The sequence below is a fragment of the Watersipora subatra genome, chromosome 2, assembly GCF_963576615.1.
Source record: "Watersipora subatra chromosome 2, tzWatSuba1.1, whole genome shotgun sequence".
NCBI lineage: Eukaryota > Metazoa > Bryozoa > Gymnolaemata > Cheilostomatida > Watersiporidae > Watersipora > Watersipora subatra.
In genome coordinates, this window is record NC_088709.1 from 69,644,295 (window position 1) to 69,663,434 (window position 19,140).

Sequence of the window (19,140 nt, forward strand, 5' to 3'; positions counted from 1 at the left end):
CCTGGCTTTCATTGCAGAACATAAAACTATACTTTTATATCTATTTAGCCATAATATTCAACTGTAGCCCAATCAGGTCGAATTATCCGACATAATGACATAAATTTAAAAATTGGTAAATTTATGTTTCGAGCTTATTTTCAGTTATTTCTGAATAATAACCCCTGTAACAATATGTGTACATACTTAATAAAAGTCAATAGGGATCGAATTGATTTGTTGGGCGTACGCAACCAGGAAAAAGACTAAGGCTATTGCAGCGGTTTTTTATTTGCAACAGCGAGGGGGATTAGTTGCCTTTGAATATTCTTAAAAAAATGGCGGGCAAGCTTTATGAGGTTTGTTTGTGAATATTATTTATTGAGGTTTTCATGAGAAAATAGTGTTCTGTTGACCTCATAGTTAAAAATTAAAGCTAATATAATGTGGTATAATATGATAATTGAGAATAATGGCTACAATAATATGATTTCTATAAGATGGTAATAAGGTCGTTGATTGAGCTGAGTATATATATATATATATATATATATATATATATATATATATATATATATATATATATATATATATATATATATATATATATATATATATATATATATATATATGCAAGCTGAGCTGATTGAGTATTTAGATTCCAAGTTAGTAATTAGTATAGTAATTTTTTAAGTTTTTTATGTCAGTTATGGTTGTAAAGTGACAACCGATGGTTTTTAATAATTTTAATTCAATGTTGTTAGTATACCCGTGTTAGTAAATAGAATATAGAATGGTCAGTAGTCACAGTATGGCCAGTTAATCAGTATCAAATGACAGCTCATTCACAGGGTTTAATATCTCTTAGGTTGGTATATCATTTATTTTAAAACGTATTGTCTCCACTGTTCTTTCTTCACCCACAACATACGTAACATGTTTTTGAGGTTGGTTCAAAAGGGTAATCTGCAACAAGTTATTAGTGCATCAAAATTACGTTGTTTGTTATTACAATAGCTACAGTGTATTATTATATATCTATACAATTTAATGTTTTTTGCTGACGAATTTAAAATATTGTTTCGTTTAGCCCTTGACAAATGGATTTGTGAAGGTTTTGCTCGTTATTTGTTTTATTTGACTGTCAGAACTAATGCTACTTCAATTGCATACATGTATAATCATGTAAATACGATAATTGCCTAAAGATCCAGTCCTCTCAGTAGCCGCACTTCGATGGCTTTGTAATTCACTATTCAATAAACATAACAAATGAAATTTTACAAGCCTAAGTATGTTAATCAGCTTTTCTAGATAACGTAATGCCGAGCCATTAGTCGTATGACAAGGTGATCGACCCTCATGCGCTATATGTTCAACAAAGGAACGATTAACTTGTTTGGCATTCTCCCCATTACACTTGCTTAACATAGCCATATGATCAATTGATGCCGACCTCTGCTTCAATATATTCCTAGTTTATAGTATCTCAGAACGCTCTCCGGCACTTGATTGAGAGAAACAAACTACTGTAATCCTGCTAATCTGTCAGAAAGCTTTCTGATCTTTGGCTATTAGGTTGAAACCTTGTTGAAACAACGGAAAAAAGGCGGAAAAACAGAATATTTGGTCAAATGGAAAGGATATGGCGAAGAGGATCAATCTTGGGAACCAGAAGAGAACCTGGAAAATTGCCAGAGGGAAATAGATGTGTTCACAAAAGTATGTTTAGAAAATCCAACTTTTAGTTTTTCTCAGAGGTTGTTCTATTATGCAGAACTAATGCTCTATCTTTAGATCGAACTGAACAAAATTGTAATACGAGCAGTTTTTAGATGTATTAAAGGCCATTAGGCTATACATTTATTTGGCTTTTAGCGACTATTTAATTGCTGCAATTCAATCCTAAGTCTCGTCCTGCTGTTGCACTATTCATTATTCATACAGAGTTGGCCTTGTTTTATGGTGCATTGTTTTATTTTTTATTGTTTTATTACTTGGAATTTACTTTAGAATTACTTGAGCTATCTGTCAAACTTCAATTTAGCTGCATCCCCACACAGATAAAAATCTATCGAATCTTTTTTAATTTGAGTTCAGGTCATTTTTAGATTATGTTTCTGTTTTAAAATCAAGCGAAGATATTAACGTAAAAAGGGTGTTGTAGCCAACAAGATATGAACAGGAAATAGTAGGATGTGACCTTGTGTATTGACTAAATTACTGTTCAATGGTAATACATAGGCTTAGCTATGTTATTGAAAATCGTAGAACTTCCATTGATTTATGATGAATTTATGTAATATTATGCAGTGATCTTAATTATGTGTGATATATCTATGATAATAATATATATTTGATTACACAATGGTATTAATTATCAGTGATTTTTCACTTATCGTGGTTATCGGTGGCCGACGTCCTCCGCGATAATTGAAAATCTTTGAAATAGAAATAATTTAACTTTCTAAAGTATATGAGCCAGATTTTAAAGTATATACAGTGAAACTCGGATAACTCAAACTTCAAGGGACCGAGCAAAAGTGTTTGAATTATCAAAGCGCTCAAGTTATCAGAGCACTGTCACAAGTCCATGTATTTACTTATTTATCAGTAGATACATGTACATATACAATCTATAATATAAGTCAAAAGCACAAATGGCTTGTTTCAAATTAAATGCTAATGTAAAGTTTAAAACGTTTTTATCAAAAAGTATGAAGATTTTTCTATCACTTGAGATTGGTTCGTTGTTTGAGGTGATGTTATTGCCAGGACGTTTTTTAGATTGACATTGGCAAAACTTGATCGTTGTTAAAATGCTCAAAAGAAAAGACATCAGTACATATACAAACTATAATATAAAGCAAAAGCACAAATGGCTTGTTTCAAATTAAATGCTTCTAATGTAAAGTTTAAAATGTTTTTATCAAAAAGTATAGAGATTTTTCTATCACTTGAGATTGGTTCGTTGTTTGAGGTGATGTTATTGCCAGGACGTTTTTTAGATTGACATTGGCAAAACTTGATCGTTGTTGATATGCTCAAAAGAAAAGACATCTTTTTTCTTTTGAGCGTTTTACCCATGATCAATTTTGCCGATTTTTCTTGAAGTTTATGCAAAGATTACCTCACTTTACCTCGCTTCCGAAGGGCGATCACTACGTGGATGTTTGGTATAAATCAAATTTCACCAAACCTTTAGAAAAGTCGTTGACAAAAATATTTTGCCGATGGTGTTAATAACGACGCTTATGAATTACGAAAAGTTGAGGTTTACCTCTATGGCTTGGAATAAAGTGATTTTCTAAAGCGATAGCAACCGTTTCGGTAGCCGTTGGGCAGAAAACAGTTCGAATTAACAGTGTTGAGTTCGAGTTATATAGAGCCATTTATCATTGCGTGGGAACGGACCAAGCAAATCCATTCGAGTTAACCATGTGTTCGCTATATCCGAGGACGAGTTATCCATGTTTCACTGTATATGAGCCAACAATTTTAACGCCAGAACACTTTTTAAACTGCTCTGTAAATATATTGTATTTATTTCCTATGTTATAAGTTAGTAAATTGAAGTTATCTTGATTGACTTTTTATATTTCAACTTCAGTATTTTAAGCCAGAGAATGCACTTACGTAGCATTGGTGCTGTTCTGGCTCCATCTGGTCTGAATATTCGTGCTTGTGATTGTTTGGGTTCATCGGGAGAGAGAAGTCATATAGTTGTAATTTATGAGATTTTTGTTTGTGATACATGTGGGTATTAAATTCTTTTCATGTATTTTCAACTAATTTGTTTCAGATTTTTCAACTAACTTTTTAACCACAAAGTACTAAAACTGCAAAAGTAGGCAGGGGTTAGTGTACGTAGTAAAAGGTTTGACATGGAGGGCTCACACAGCTTTCAACTTCAAACAACAGTTTCTCTCAAGACTTGTGTCGTTGTTTGCTCTGCGTAACATGTAAACTAGCAGGCGTTGGTATAAACCTCCTTGTTCGTGTATTATATCTTAGTAGTAAGTTTTTTCTACTAAATGTCAAGAAGACTAGTAATGCTAGCTTATATTCCATTCCTAGAAACTCAAAGTCCTAAGAACTCCTCCAAGATCTCGATCGAGAACCCGAGCTGTGAGCAAGTCTCCGTCTCGCCAGCTAAAGGGGTCTCCTACAAGACCTACATCTCGTTCTAAATCTCCTGGCAGAAAGACAACATCTCCTAAAGCCTCGCCTCAGAAACGGTCGACGAGTCCTAGGAAAAGCAGGTCGAGATCACGAAGCCGAAGTACTGTTGTCACGGTAGTGTATGCTTTTAAAAAGCCTGTTCTTTAACAATTGTTAGAAGTTGTCTGTAAGATGTTTAAGAGAGAAGGCCGACTGCGTTTATAATTAGATACGCCGTAATCTGTTGTTTTTTTTTGTTAGTTTGTCATCAGGTCTCATTTGGTACTCTCATAATTGTTGATTTCGTGTCTACATGCATGTCCTAATTTTTAGCAGTTTTCAACTTGGTGAGTCCTAATCCCCATAGATGGAATATACTCACTCCCATTTACCGTTGATGATCCTGCATAGATTTTTTGACTTGGAAATATTTTTACCATTGTCATATTATCAGCTTGGTTGTATTGTAAAGTCAGCCATCGATTACGCATAGCCTGCCTATTCATGACAGATATCTAAAAGCAATGAGACGGTTGTTCCTTCCTTGCCAGACCTTCCTCCACCCAAATCAAAGACCACTAAAACTGTAAAACAAGCAAAGAGCTCCTTCGTGGCTACTCCTACGATCCCCAGTCGTGTCACCCCCTTGGATAGACCTAATTTGAGGGTAGGTGTTCATCTAGGTTGGAGTTATTCGCTTCCGTCTGTGTCCATGGTGTTATTTCCCCCTCGATTTTAAAATGTAATATATCTGTCAAATGGCTTGGAATATCATAGTCTGTTCATAAACATCATTTTCAAAGGATCTATATAAATTTGCAATGTTTTGAGTGATGGTTGTTTGTCAGCTCAATAGGTGCAGAAGTTGTCAAGCAAAATAATTTTGCATAAAAAACTCGTTCAGCTCAGATATTTTTTCCAGAAGTTGTCCTACTTTTTGTCACTAGCCTGCTTTCCAAAGACACTCTGACGAGGGCTGTCGATCGTGTGGTGCTTCTTTCCTTTTGGGAAGATCAATCACTGCCCTGTATTCAAGCAGCAAGTGTATCTTAGGCTAGGCTCTGAAGCAACAGTTCTAGCTGAAGCTTGCTCAGGGCTCATGGCCTTTGAAGGATTTTTGACAACTCTCTAGTTCTATGTTTTTCTACTTCTGTTTAACGCCGTCGCTACTAAATTAATTTATTTACTGGGATATAATTACATATTCGGTAAAACCTAATCTTTGACAAGGGTGCAAATAAATAATCATAAATTTTCAATTACACGGGCTGTAACAAATGACCAATTACACGGGCTGTAACAAATGACCAATTATACGGGCTGTAACAAATGTTTTGCTACCAAATTAATCAGCATAAAATTTTACATCGGCTAATGTCATAAATACCACTTTTTCGGCAGCGTTCGAAAATACTGTGAGAATGTCTGAGTCGAACGATTTATCAATATTATTACAACTTACGGCATTATATTTCTAATTATTTCTGATAGAAATAGAATAATTGCTCTTAGTAGCGCTATTGTTCAATAAAAATCACTCAAAATCAATAGCTCTAAAATTAGTGAAAATTTATAGCTGTATTGAGTCTGACATGACTGGTCTTTGCGAAGAAGAGATTGTTATAAAAAATAAAGCTTTTGCAAAGCAAAACTGCACTCAGGATGGGTTGTAAACATATTTTCTATTGGCTCAACGCATGCAAATAATTGTTTCTTTTTGTTTAACTACAGGTACGATAGGCTGATTAATCAACTACTCACTAATCAGAAACGATTTGTACGACGCCTGCTAAAGCCGCATCATGTGGCTCTTGGTCATGATACGCAAACGTTTTGACGAGCCGTATGGTGCGACTCGTGGTCATGAAAGAGTTGCAGTAAATAACAATATTTTAGTCAGGAGTAATTTACTCCTGGAATAATTTATCACCGTTAATTATGCGCGTAAGCAGAAGCGCAGGTTAATGAAAAATTAAAATTATTGTTGTTATAGGCTACAGATTTGACTACTTAACAAATGCTATGCTTTTCACCGTACATTATTACCATTTCACTTTCTTAAATCCTATGCTTATGTAGAATTTTCATGATGGTAGCCTGATACAGTGCACCCATGGGTTACGATGTCCCTGTTATAATATTTTTTTGTTTTACGATGTTTGTTCGTTCTAGCCATATGACTTTTTTCGCCATGCCATATCAACAAAGATTTCTCTCGAAGTTCAAATCTGGCAGTCGGTGAGCTAAATATGTCGGAATAATAATGATGCTGATATGCTATTCAACGTCCCACCCACAACGCCTGAAAGAAATGTTATGCGTGCTCTTTATCAGTTTAGCGTTATTCATTATAAGTTATAGCGAAATTGAAAACTGACAGGTTATAAAATTTTGGATGACAAAATTAAAGTTTAGTAAAATGTATAATAAAAGTTAGTTGCAAGTGTGTTTAGTTAGGTAAAGTTTAGTAAGCATATTCGCTTTACAACGCCACTATTGGAATGTATTTAAATCGTATGGCAGGAGTCCACTGTATTTAAATCGTATGGCAGGAGTCCACTGTATTTAAATCGTATGGCCGTAGTCCACCGTATTTAAATCGTATGGCGGTAGTCCACTGTATTTAACTCGTATGGCAGGAGTCCAATGTATTTAAATCGTATGGCAGGAGTCCACTGTATTTAACTTGTATGGCAGGAGTCCACTGTATTTAACTCGTATGGCAGGAGTCCACTGTATTTAACTCGGCATCAAAATTTACTAATAGTTTAATGCCTCAGAACATTCGTAACAAGTAATATTATACCATTATTACTACATTTCAAAGGTCAACTAATTGTACTACTATTAGATGTAAAACGTCTTTATTGAAGCTCTTTAAATCCACCAATAGCTGATGCAAGACACTCGACTTGAGGCAGTTATTGCTATATATTTGTCTAGTACTTCGTAGGCAACAGCAAAACTTTGTAATTGATAGTCCTTCAACATATTTTTGCATTACAATCAGATCAAAGGAGGTAAATCTATTTTGGGTTTAATGAAGATCCCATTATAAAATTTGTAATATTCTCCTGTACCCTTTAAGTGACTATTTTTGGCAAAAGTTTACATTTGTGATTGGCTTACCATGGTAGGTGTCCATCTATAAGAATCTAGTCCCTTGCCTGCATATTTAGTTTAATTGCAGGAAAGGAAGCCTGTACAGCCAATAGTTGTACCTCGTTCTCTTCAAACCTCCCCAGCTGCGCCTGCGAAGGGTTGCTTTGCAAAAATCAATTGGAAAGTTTGTCTCATCATCCTTCTTTTGCTGATGGGTGGGTTCGCTCTGGCTCAATACTACGAGTTGGTCGATTTTGGTAATACACTGGAGTTGATCAACTCATACATTTCTCAGCCAAAAGAGTCTGCCAAAGTTTCACCAACTGGGGCACCACCAGCCCCAAAACCCGCAATTAAACAGACGATAAAGCCCTCCGCTCCCTGACTTTACTACCCATAGTTGTTCTGTTTTAATGAACATGTTTATAAGTTTTGGCATTGAATCAAATTACATTGGCTTATACCAGGATTAGTTTAGGAATCCAACTTGCTTATCATTTGTGATTTTTTGTTGCATTCAAATTAAATTCAACTTGTTAGTCTACCTACCACATATTTAATTCATTTCACCTTAACTGAATCATATCTTGTAATTTAATTTGGTGTTATTTATTAGCATTTTGAAGATGAGTTATTTCCTTTTTGTTTTTACCATGATATAATTTTTGCGAGGCTTTCGCCTCGGAGCATACCAATGTTTTTGTTAACAATTATGTATAGCCCCTCTTTTGAGTTGGATATTGTATTGTACATAACTCACCGCACTTATTTTACCATTTTATCGCAGCTTTAGATAAATTTTTTTTTATCACTTGTGAAAATTTTAATCAGAACATTCGCATGAATATTGTATATGAATTGCTACTTTTGTAGTTCCTATTTTCTACGTTTGATTAATCTAAAGCGTAAATGCACTAACGTGTAGTCAATATGTCAATAAATAGTATAGGTAGCAGGTTTAGTTACTTGGGAGTTATTTTCTCGTGATTTCATTACGTTCGTGATTGGTAGCCTTTTCTGGTTGTAAACATTAGCGCGTGTGTCACCAGAGTCGCGCGTGTTCAGCAGGACATCTTTTCGGGGTTTGATCTTGTGTCTAGACTTTGCGGTCTGTTGGCCCGTTGCCCTATTATGCAAACGGCTAGCGCCATTCGTGTGAATAGGATGTGTAGTTGCTAGTAACCTATGCATCGACTAGGAGTGTGTAATCGTTACGTAATACTAATTACTGAGCCCAATCATCGCTACCGTTGAACTTCGACCTTGGACTAAAGAAATAATTTGGGGTAGCCATTTTCGACTTGCTCTGATTTAACGTTGGTGATGCGTGGATCCGCTGTTGTTATTGTTATGCAACATTATATAACGCTATGGATTATCTCGCCGGTGAGTCAATTAGTGTGTTTGTTGTACTTTTAAACTTGATGTCATCATTTACTGCACCCATTACCCAGCAAGTTGCAGAGATTGCAGTAACTTCACACAGATATTTGGCATTTCCTTTCATCAAAAAAAGTTTAACTGATATTGAAAGTTATTAGCTTTGATTGTTGACTACTGATGCGCTGATTCAGCAACTGTCACGAATAAGTTTAATTACTTTGCTCTCAGGTGAGCTTTAGACATGTTGGTGATATTGATGTCTCAAGCTTTATGACAAATTGTGAGCTATGTCAGGTTATTAAGGAAATATTCTTCTGTGTTTTTAACAAAAGTGCCTGATCTACACTACAAAGCATGAATAACTCTTACTGCTGTCAGCCATCATGGGGTGACAGGCTACCTATATGGTTGTGCTGCTATACTCACTAACATATAAGAATAGGTTCCTTGGTCTCATCTCGGCTGACTCCGTGGTTAGTTTGCTAGTAGCAGCAATCTAAAAGGCAGCAATTCTGGGTCCCAACCGTGTCATACAGTTTTCTAGTAGTTTTAAGTTAGAGTCTTTTAGCGTTAGAGATTAGTTGTACTAGGCTAACTACTGCAGTAGGGCTGCACCTCATTATAAGTTTAGGTTCTGCGTGGGTAGAATGATACACCTAGTCATTAAAGCACTCATGATTGATTGATTGATTGATTGATTCGGTCAAATAGTAGTGCCTCTCAATTCTTTATGTCATCTTTATTTTTAAAACTGTTCATAGAAAACGTCATTGAACAACGTAACACTGTGATTGTGTTCCTCCAACATCCAATGACTGAATTCATTTAATAACATTTTGCCTATCCTTCCTATACCTCGACATCTGAGGCTTTCGCCATCTCTGATCCTTTACTTAGCAAGATTTGACTCCTATGAGCATTTGGAACCATCACCAAGCTACGCTAAGGTTTTAAAGGGGTTTTTAATAGTGGTTACAGGAGATTGGACGCAAAAGAATGTGACAGCTAATCAGAGATTTCCTAGACTAACAAATAGTTAACACTGGAAAATTGCTTAAAAAGCGTTGAAGGCTTCATCGATGTATGACAGCAATTCTGAGGCAGTCTCTCATCCAGGCCTTTCAGTGCACTCCTAGTGCTTGCGCTTGTTTGATAAATTTCTGATTAGTCTCGGCAGTGAGCCCCATTTGATTACGTGCACTGCCTGCAGCCCGCGTTCTATTGACCTATCTTGATAATCGATAGGCAAGCGAGACATCAATAGGGTGCTCTCAAGCGGGGCTGTGACTTTGATAAACGGTTGCGTAAGTCAGTCTGCTTGATGCTATAAAAGATGTTGGTGATACGCCGAGCTGGCTGTAATGTGACATGTCCATCTTATTTAATGTCAACATAGCACACATAAAATTGCCATTTCCTCAAGCCTGCCAGCGAGTGATGAGTTGGCTTTAATGGCTCTCGCATTGCATTCCTAACCTATTATATAATGCTAGCTGCCCGCCTGCCCGGAGCATATCTATGTTTGCTTAGGGTTGAGTGCGCCAAGGCCCATTCGGAAACCCAATACAGCCAATCAAGCTGAGACTTGCCAAGGCGGAGAACGGACTAATGCGTTAAGAGTGTACGTTACTGCCGCTCCATAGCTATAGTTTGCTGACCCCAGGGGCTGTGAGCATAGGATGTAGAATCTGTGTTGGGAATTAATGAGGAATGATGTAATCTCCAGCGAGGCAGGGGCTAAAAAGAACATGAATCCTGCATGCCATTGTGTATAGCACACGGCTGCCCTCTTACAAAGAGCATCGCTGTTTGAAATGAATAAAAGGGTTCGACAAGACACCTTTGCCGTTAGGGCACTTTTCCAAACGCGGAATGGTCACCGTCTATTCGATCTCAATGCCAAGACATTCCAGCAACGGAAGTCTGCTGAGACGGGCTGTGTAATATACTCAATGTATAAATTATGTAATAACTGGCCATGAATGGTCTTTCTGAAAGGTGTGTAATCAATTGCGAGGGCACAAGTCTGCCTACTTTCTATTCATAATACAAAAGCCCGCCCTGTCTGGTGTAAAATAAGTAAGAAATGTTGAATCCATCTAACCTGGCCTGCCTTGATCAGCAGTGGCCTGCATGAAACGCATCCAATTTTATACTAATTTCCCTCAGGGTTAGATTATGTGATAGAAGTATGAAGAAGCTGGCAAGACAGTCGGGCACTCTGGTTATCTATTACGTGTTCATCACCCGGTGCCTGATGTAATCATCTCTCTAATTCACAATTAATTATGTTCACCGGACTATGTAAAACTGCCTGATATTTTTGGAGGAGGCAGTTTGTGGGCTCTGTTTCCTATACCCTTAATTAGTGATGTCATGGCTAGCAAATATAATTAATTATAGGCTGTGTTAGCCTTTGAGCATGCACTCAAGTAATCGATAAAGACAATTAAATGCCTCGTTCAAAATTGTATATGAAGAGATGGAATTACATAATGTTGGCTAAACTAGAAATAAAATTAATTCTTGCAAAGATGTTTAGCCAATCAAACGCGTCCAAATAAGAGCCTGGAAATCTGGGAGGAGCCTGCTAAGTATTGCTTGGCCAGTCTTGGGTAACATGGAGTTAGTCTCCAGAAGAGAGACCCTGACATCTGATGGGGCTCTATCACGCCTGATCATTTTTCTCCCAGGGCCTCGCGATATAATAGCAGAGTCTAGTGTCACTAGAAACTGGATTATTCTGGCAGTAAGGGTGGCAGCATACATGCGCCCATGCTGTGGATGCACGACAGAACTCTCACCATGGAAGGAGTCTCACAACTTTGGCAAATCAAGCTTGCTGCCTCGGAGTTGATCTCGCAGCATTCGCATTTTCCTGGTAGGTTTGAAAAGTAAAAAATTTTATTAAAACTGGGAAGTGCATTTCTGCGGCTTTGGCAAATAAATTAGTCGCTGCATACAATATGGGGTCAAGAATAAACTTCCTATTGATCTGTACTGTAAACTGAGTCGTACACAATAAATACTTAGTTAACAAATGATATGCCTGTCACGTTGGCTCCTATGGCTAACCCTTCTAGAACAATCTACCAGCACATGGGAAATGGGGTAACAGTGATCGGTCAGTAGGCAACCACAAAGGAAAAACAAAATCTAAAAAAGATCATCTTGTATTGTTGACAGAAGACTTGAATATTGTGCCAAACCCACTAAATCCATAGCCTTAGCTCCTTGCATCTATTTAACATGGGTCGCACTGGCGTGATATGAGTCTACTGTCACTAGCTATGTGATGAGTGTCTCTCCATATGCTGACCTTTTCAACAATGTTCTCGCTTCTCCCATTGTCTTAAGGCCTACCAATTTCCTCACATCACTTTGTGTCAAAGGTTGTCTAAAATAATCGCACATTTGACCTTGAGGCATCTTTCTACTTAAATATTTCCACAGAGATCGCTCTATGCTATGCGCCCCTGCGCTGTCTCTTTAATTTTAAGCGCTTTGCATTGGGCTATCTCGCTCTCCTTGTATCCTGGTTGTTAGCATTCATACAGAAATCTAAACTGACACATACAATATGTCTGTAGGTAGTTGCTGCCGCAGTAGCGGAACAAATAGCCATATCAGTTAGCCACTGGTGCCAATGAGTGTCTATTTGGCCGGTTGACAGATTTCACCCTCTTTAGTCAATGCAACGCTTTCGCTCAATGCTTCCTTACACTCAACTAATTAACACAACACGAAATGAGGGTAGCAAGCTGTACCCCCATTTCTCGTTTCTATCAGTGCTCACCCTAGTCACCTTGAGTTTTAGTTATAGGCGGTATGCATGTCATCCTGTTCCTAAATGTTGCTTGTCAAGACTGATTTGTTAGTTTATCCACCAAGTCATCAGTTCTTCGGCAAGTTGATCGTCGGGTTTTATATGGCCATCAGTTTAAACGGTTGTCATTCAAATCCTTTGTGTGTAAATAAAAGATTATCATGGCGGCACTATTGAATGCGTACAGTTCACCTGTTGAATTGAATGACTTGTATGCCATTATTGGAATTATCTTCCCATTGACCATTGTTGCTCCCTGAATGCAACTGCTTGCTTAACTTTGCTTGTGTTATGCTTATAATGAACAAAGTTTTCGCTAATGTACAGAAATTTTTGTAAGATGCAGCCGTTGTTAGAATAGAAATATCAGTTTACACTAGAAGCCTAGGTGAACTCCCTTTTTCACTTGTTAGTTACATCAAAGACTATTTGAAGACTGACCGAAAATCTGCCTATTGCCTCATGTGCGATTACATTATGCAAATAGAGAAACAATGTTTTTGTGCTTTGGGATGCTGCAGTTTTGTCGGTGTTATAAATCACATCATAGCCATTAGTATTTGGTTTTTGGTTTGATCGTGACCACAATATATCCAGCTGTACTCCTATGGAATCTTTAGCCTTCTCATAACATGTGTTGCCTTCTATTCAGTGCGTAAATAGTGCACTCATTTAGAAAAGTAGGAAACGTTGAAATCGGCAGTATTTTTATAAATGCCTATTTGAGCTTGTCATATATGTAACATTTGCCATTGTGATCATAGTTACTATCAGAAGTGCTGGCACTTTTTGCTGCTTGTATAACAGGTAATAAAAATTCTATGTTTTTGCTAGTATTAACCCTAGTCACCTCTCCTTACTCTCTATTGATATACGTTAGTATTAACCCTAGTCTCCTCTCCTTACTCTCTATTGATATACGTTAGTATTAACCCTAGTCTCCTCTCCTTACTCTCTATTGATATACGTTAGTATTAACCCTAGTCTCCTCTCCTTACTCTCTATTGATATACGTTAGTATTAACCCTAGTCTCCTCTCCTTACTCTCTATTGATATACGTTAGTATTAACCCTAGTCTCCTCTCCTTACTCTCTATTGATATACGTTAGTATTAACCCTAGTCTCCTCTCCTTACTCTCTATTGATATACGTTAGTATTAACCCTAGTCTCCTCTCCTTACTCTCTATTGATATACGTTAGTATTAACCCTAGTCTCCTCTCCTTACTCTCTATTGATATACGTTAGTATTAACACTAGTCTCCTCTCCTTACCCTCTATTGATATATATGTTTAGGGAATTGATTATGTGTGAATTAGAGTGCCCATGCAGTTGCATGCTTCAAAGATTCCCACCTTAGGTATTGTAAATTCTATAAAGGGCTCCTAAATGCTGTTCCATGCAGTTAGAAAATATCATAAATGCTCCAAATTTTTTTTAATTTGAGGTGATTTATATACCAAAGACATGTTCAGGTCAGCAGTTAAGTTATTGTTGAGGGCGTAGGGCACTAACGTTAACAGAATTGGTTAAAGGTTGACTTGCAACAAAATTTACATTACAGTTATTTGGTATCAAAGAGTTCACCATGTCTCACTCTGCTGGGTTGTAGGTTCAAAATATGTGGAAATGTAATTACAAGCTTGTGAAAGCTAAAAATTGAACAGTTAAACATAAAGGTTGGAATCCCTTATTTTGATGACTATTCACCTTGATGTGGTTATTGTTTTTACACGTGATGTTGTCACGTGAAATGAAAGGCCAATGAAAGGATCAATATAAAACGTCTCGTAACTACTAGTTCAACAAACACTTCCGGGTTCTACTGGAATGCCCTTATTGAATATAGATGCTCGCTACTTTACAGTTTCGTTTCAGGTTGGTCTAATCATCTAGTCATAATCTGATCAAGTGATCCATATTTCTCTGCCAAATGACGCGAACAATTTCTGCAGCATTTTTCGACCATCACAGGTGACCAACAAGCTTCTCATGTTTATCAAAGGATGATATGCACCCCCACGAGCTAAAAGATTAAACTGATTTTTAGGCTAGGTTTTAAGATATCGGTGCTCAAAATGACAGCATTACAATGATGATGAAATAGAGGCGCAAGGACAATAGACATGGTTTTATTGAACGGGTGAAATATATTTGTGAAAGTCTTTCGACGAATGAGGTTGCATGAAAGTGTAAACAGAAGGGCATCGTGTTCAACTTCATCACATTTGAGCCGTTTTGAGAGGGATTTCAACCTACGGCCGTTTTCGTGATGGCTGCGATTGTCTGTTGGTTTTTGAGCTCTTTTAAGAGATTGTAATCATATTTCCACATATTTTGCACCTACAACACAGCAGAGCAAAACCTGGTGAACCTTTCGATAGCAAATAACAGTAATGTAAATTTTGTTGCAAGTCAACTTTTAAGTATCACCATAGATTCAGAACAAGTAAATAGCATCATTGAGATTATGTGTATTGACTTAGTTTGATTGGTCAGTCTTTTATATTTTTAATTTTCAGCCAAAGTTATGTTTAATTAGATTCTGTTACATCACTGAATTCTAGAGCTCCATGATATGGCCATTTAATTGTTTAGCAACAATTTTGAAGGTAGTCGATTTTAAAATCGATATCGTTTAAAGAGACATCGCCAAACGCATAAATGATATAATCGTGGAATGGTGATTTATCTCACATCTTAGGATTTTCAGAATGAGCCATACTGGAACTAAACCATACGAATCGTCTAGTCTTGTAATAAGCTCATTCCACGACCTTCCACGCACACGGGCATTCGTTAAATAAATGCAACTAATCGTCACTAACGCAAAACAGTTCTAAATTAAAATATACAAATAAACATTAACAAAAATTTACAAGTTTTTTTTACACAATAAAAGTATCGCGAACCGTCTATAAATAGGAAATTCGCAATATATCGCTATTCGATATTGCTAGTTTGCAGTATCGAATAGCGATATATCGATATTAATTCAATATAAAAATCGATATTATTCAAAAGTTTTAAAAAAATAATATCCTAATAATACATAATAATATCCAATTATCTGATGATTTTTGGAAACCGCGAAGCTCTACCGAATCCAGAGGTATTGTTATAGTAGCATTTCTGTGCTAAGTCCTTAACCCTTTCACTGCCGTAGACGCATTTATGCATTCTATGGTCGAGTGCCGTAGATGCATTATTGCGACTTTTCCAGCAATTGCATAATAACTTCATTTTGTTATTCGCTGACAACACAACCCACGGTCTTTAGGACTTTCATGATATTGACAATGTTGTCCGAAGATATCTCTATAAAATTAGCCTAAAATAACGAAAAAATTTTAAACTTTAGTTTGAGCACTACTAACCTAAAACGAACAAATTTTGTGTAAGTTTTGCTAACTACTGCACAGAAAACAGGTAATTACTTATGTTGATAATGTTATAGCCAATTGAGATTTAGATTCTCATGATTATACAGATAATTGAAGTAGCAGCAGTGACTCTGATAGTGGTGAAAGTAATAGTTTTGTAAGAGTAAGAAACATTGTGGAGGATCGTCTTAGCTTCGTAGCAATCGCTTCACGTAGCTTTATCATTGCACAAAGTATAGATACATTGAATTTTTTGTATAGCAGTGTTAGTTAAAATGCTGGAAAAATAAAATATGTTACAAAAATGTTCTAGATAGAGTTTGAAATTGAAAAAATATTTTATACATATCATGAAGCAATATCAGAAATTTTCGGTAAAATGGCTGGCACTAGGCCGATAGCTAAATTTGTACATGGTTGGCAGTGAAAGGGTTAATACTTAGTCGAATGAACGATTCTCCGTACGCAGAGCTGTCAACTCTCCCGGTTTTTGCGGGACCCTCCCGGAATTGAGATTACCCTCCCGCAAAAATAAAACCTCCAAGTAAATGCCCGGATTTATGCTTTGTGCTCTATGATAAAATACCGAGCCATTTATTTATCAATCTCTATAGCATTAACGCGATGTGTGTAATCTAATGATAACGAAAGACTCGCTGTATCGCCGAAGACATTTTCTTATGGCTTCGTGCATAGAATTATCGTTCGGTATTTTTATGGCCTCTGAACTAGACACTCGAACAATTCAGAACATTCGTTTTTCGTAGGCTTACGCGCCACCTAGGTCCAAGCAAAGATTTATATCGTATGTATAGCCCTTTGGGTGGGCATTTCCTACGGTCTTGACATTTTCTTGTTTTTAACTCGCGAGATGCGATCCGCCATCCAGTCATGTACAAAAAAGTCAAGTGCGCATCAAAATTTAAACCAGAAGGGACCGAAGAATGGCCCTTCATTGCATCAAGCACTAAGGGTAGCTGGGATTTAAGTTGAGCATAATTTTAGAGCTGAAATGCAATGTTAACCTGCCTAGGTCCCCATTTAAAAACTTTTCCGCTCGGGCAAGGCTTTAGAGGCTAATTTCTCCCGCTTATGCATAGCACCAGGTTGATAGGTCTGTCCGTACGACTATCTCCTTGAAGAATGTCCTTCATAGATAAGAATTCTCAGTCACTTGTATAAATTTGCTAGTTCTGGGCATATTCCTCATGCTCCACCAACTCGCAGTCAAATTGTCGAAAGATTTTTTCTGTTTGTCCCCTTAACACATTTTTGATAAAGGTTATTATTGATCAAAACCATTTTAAATGTGAGTGGCTTGGAACCTACGCATTCCTTCTCTCCGACCTCCTGTATCTAAATCTGTGTGCAGCAGAGTCTCTCCACTCACGAGTGTCCTTTAAGGGTATTGATTAGCTGCATTGAGGGCTATTTCCTTGTATGCTGCCCGCGAATGCCCAAACCCCTTGGGCTCATACGCAGCGCTGCAGTCAAGTTACAGATCTGATAAGCAGGCCCATCCCTGAGCGTACTGTCACACGCATGACAATCTGGCGTTATTTAATGATATACGTATGTTTTCCTTTGATGATAGTCGCTCAAAGACATGCACATTTTGATCTTTTCCTCACTCACTGATGTGTATGAAGTCTTAAGAAATCATTTTTATCTTCTTCTTTCCAGTTACAGTAAAAAGAATTCTAAACCGAACGTTACAACTGCTAAAATAAAACACCATGACGCTATGCATAAAGGAAGTCACTGTACGAGTTGGAAACTTTGTAGCTTGAAAAAGACATCGGATGGCCCCAGGTTCAAACACAGATTTTCGTACCCTTGAAATCTGGATAATCACCGAGTCAATTTGTTGCTAATGTTATGGTAGCACAGTTAGTTCTGCTTTGCGTTACGGAAACTGCCACTTATTTAAATACGCACGTGGAGTGGGGTTCACTACTCAAGACATTTTATGGTGTTATGCTTCTTGTTTTATGGATACGGGAAGCAACTCCATGGCAACTCTGCTATTTTAGCTGGCGCTACAATACTGGTGACTTTTGTCTTTGACCCCTTGTGATTCTGTTCACTACACCATCCTAACTTCAATCTACTTATCAGCTATACGCATATATTGACCGAAGGTTCGCCGATGCATGCGCTATCCTTCTGTTGGTCTCCTGCATACAGCACGAATTGTAGCTACTATTTATTGTTCTTGGGATGGCTTTGGCAGACACTCTGCCCGCCAATTCTTAAATGTTTGAAAAATTGCCAATATTCATTAGAAGACAGTATAAGGCTAGGTGAACAGCTGTCGTGACAAGAAGACCCTTGCCCACAAAATCACCTTTCCAATTCGTTGTCTCTGCTGCCTCTAATGCATGATGACAAGGAGTGCATTCTTCAAGGGCTCCCTGCATGTTATCGACTTTTAATAGCTGGGAATGTCATTATAGGGCTTGCTCTGGCAGTTCTTATATGGCGGCATCGCTTAGCCCCGTCATTTATGCAGCGGATAGGCGGCCTTCCAGCTATGGCAGCCTTTATTGGCATACTGTTGTGTAATAGTTACAAGTTATACACCCTTGTGTGGGCCTTTAATTACACAGCGCTCAATACTGGCCTTGCTCTAATCACTGTCTCTAATAGCCTCCAGATAGAGGCTTCATATCACCTTGTTGAGCCTGCTTTGAGCTAACATTTTCCCTAGCACTCACCGCCACTTGTTGGCCATTGCCTGTTGGCAGGATTTTTCACATGACAACCTTCAGCAGGTTTTAAACTAACCAAAGCTGTCTTCTCGGTGTCCGTACAGTCAGGAGAAATCATTGACTTATTATTCTTTGTGTCCCTTAGAAAACATTGTGGTTTCTGCCCTTCCCTCCTGCCTTCTCGGTAACCTTGACTATTTAACATACTCTTTCTTGCGCCTTCCTCTCACGTCTGTCAAGGCCAGCATCTCGCTCGACCCCCACTGAGTTTTTTCTGGCCTTTTCAATCACTATTTTCTAGCAAATGAGCATTATGTCTCATTGTTTGCAATAGGCCTGCTGTCACATTTAGATATACTCTCTATTTCTGGTGATTGGCTGACAAATGATAGTCAATGCCCTCACGGATCATTTGTTCTTTATGTCTGATGCCTGACCCCAAGGGGCTGTGGGCTTGATCCAAGAATAAATGTCGATACAGTATTCAAGAGCAGTCGCGAGTGGTCGGTTAGACAGTGACTGCTGGTGCATATACATAATCCTAAAACTCACAAGCGATTACATCAGCCTTTACAATGAATGAGCTAGACAGTA

At 37.6% G+C, this 19,140-nt stretch overlaps 2 protein-coding genes across 2 annotated transcripts in view; both read left to right on the forward strand.

Annotated features, from left to right (window-relative positions):
- Nucleotides 1-310: 310 nt before the first annotated feature.
- On the forward strand, nucleotides 311-8,203 carry LOC137387594 (chromodomain Y-like protein 2). The gene is made up of 5 exons (XM_068074060.1): nucleotides 311-338; nucleotides 1,558-1,701; nucleotides 4,057-4,275; nucleotides 4,652-4,807; nucleotides 7,331-8,203. The coding sequence occupies exons 1-5, from the start codon at nucleotides 318-320 to the stop codon at nucleotides 7,625-7,627; spliced, it is 837 nt and encodes a 278-aa protein (XP_067930161.1). The 5' UTR covers nucleotides 311-317; the 3' UTR covers nucleotides 7,628-8,203.
- Nucleotides 8,204-11,400: 3,197 nt separating this feature from the next.
- The window catches only part of LOC137388735 (zinc finger protein 271-like), a 95,611-nt gene continuing 87,871 nt past the window's right edge, over nucleotides 11,401-19,140 (forward strand). The window contains exon 1 of the mRNA XM_068075190.1: nucleotides 11,401-11,506. Coding sequence (XP_067931291.1) covers nucleotides 11,401-11,506 — 106 coding nt within the window. The remainder of the gene's footprint in view (nucleotides 11,507-19,140) is intronic.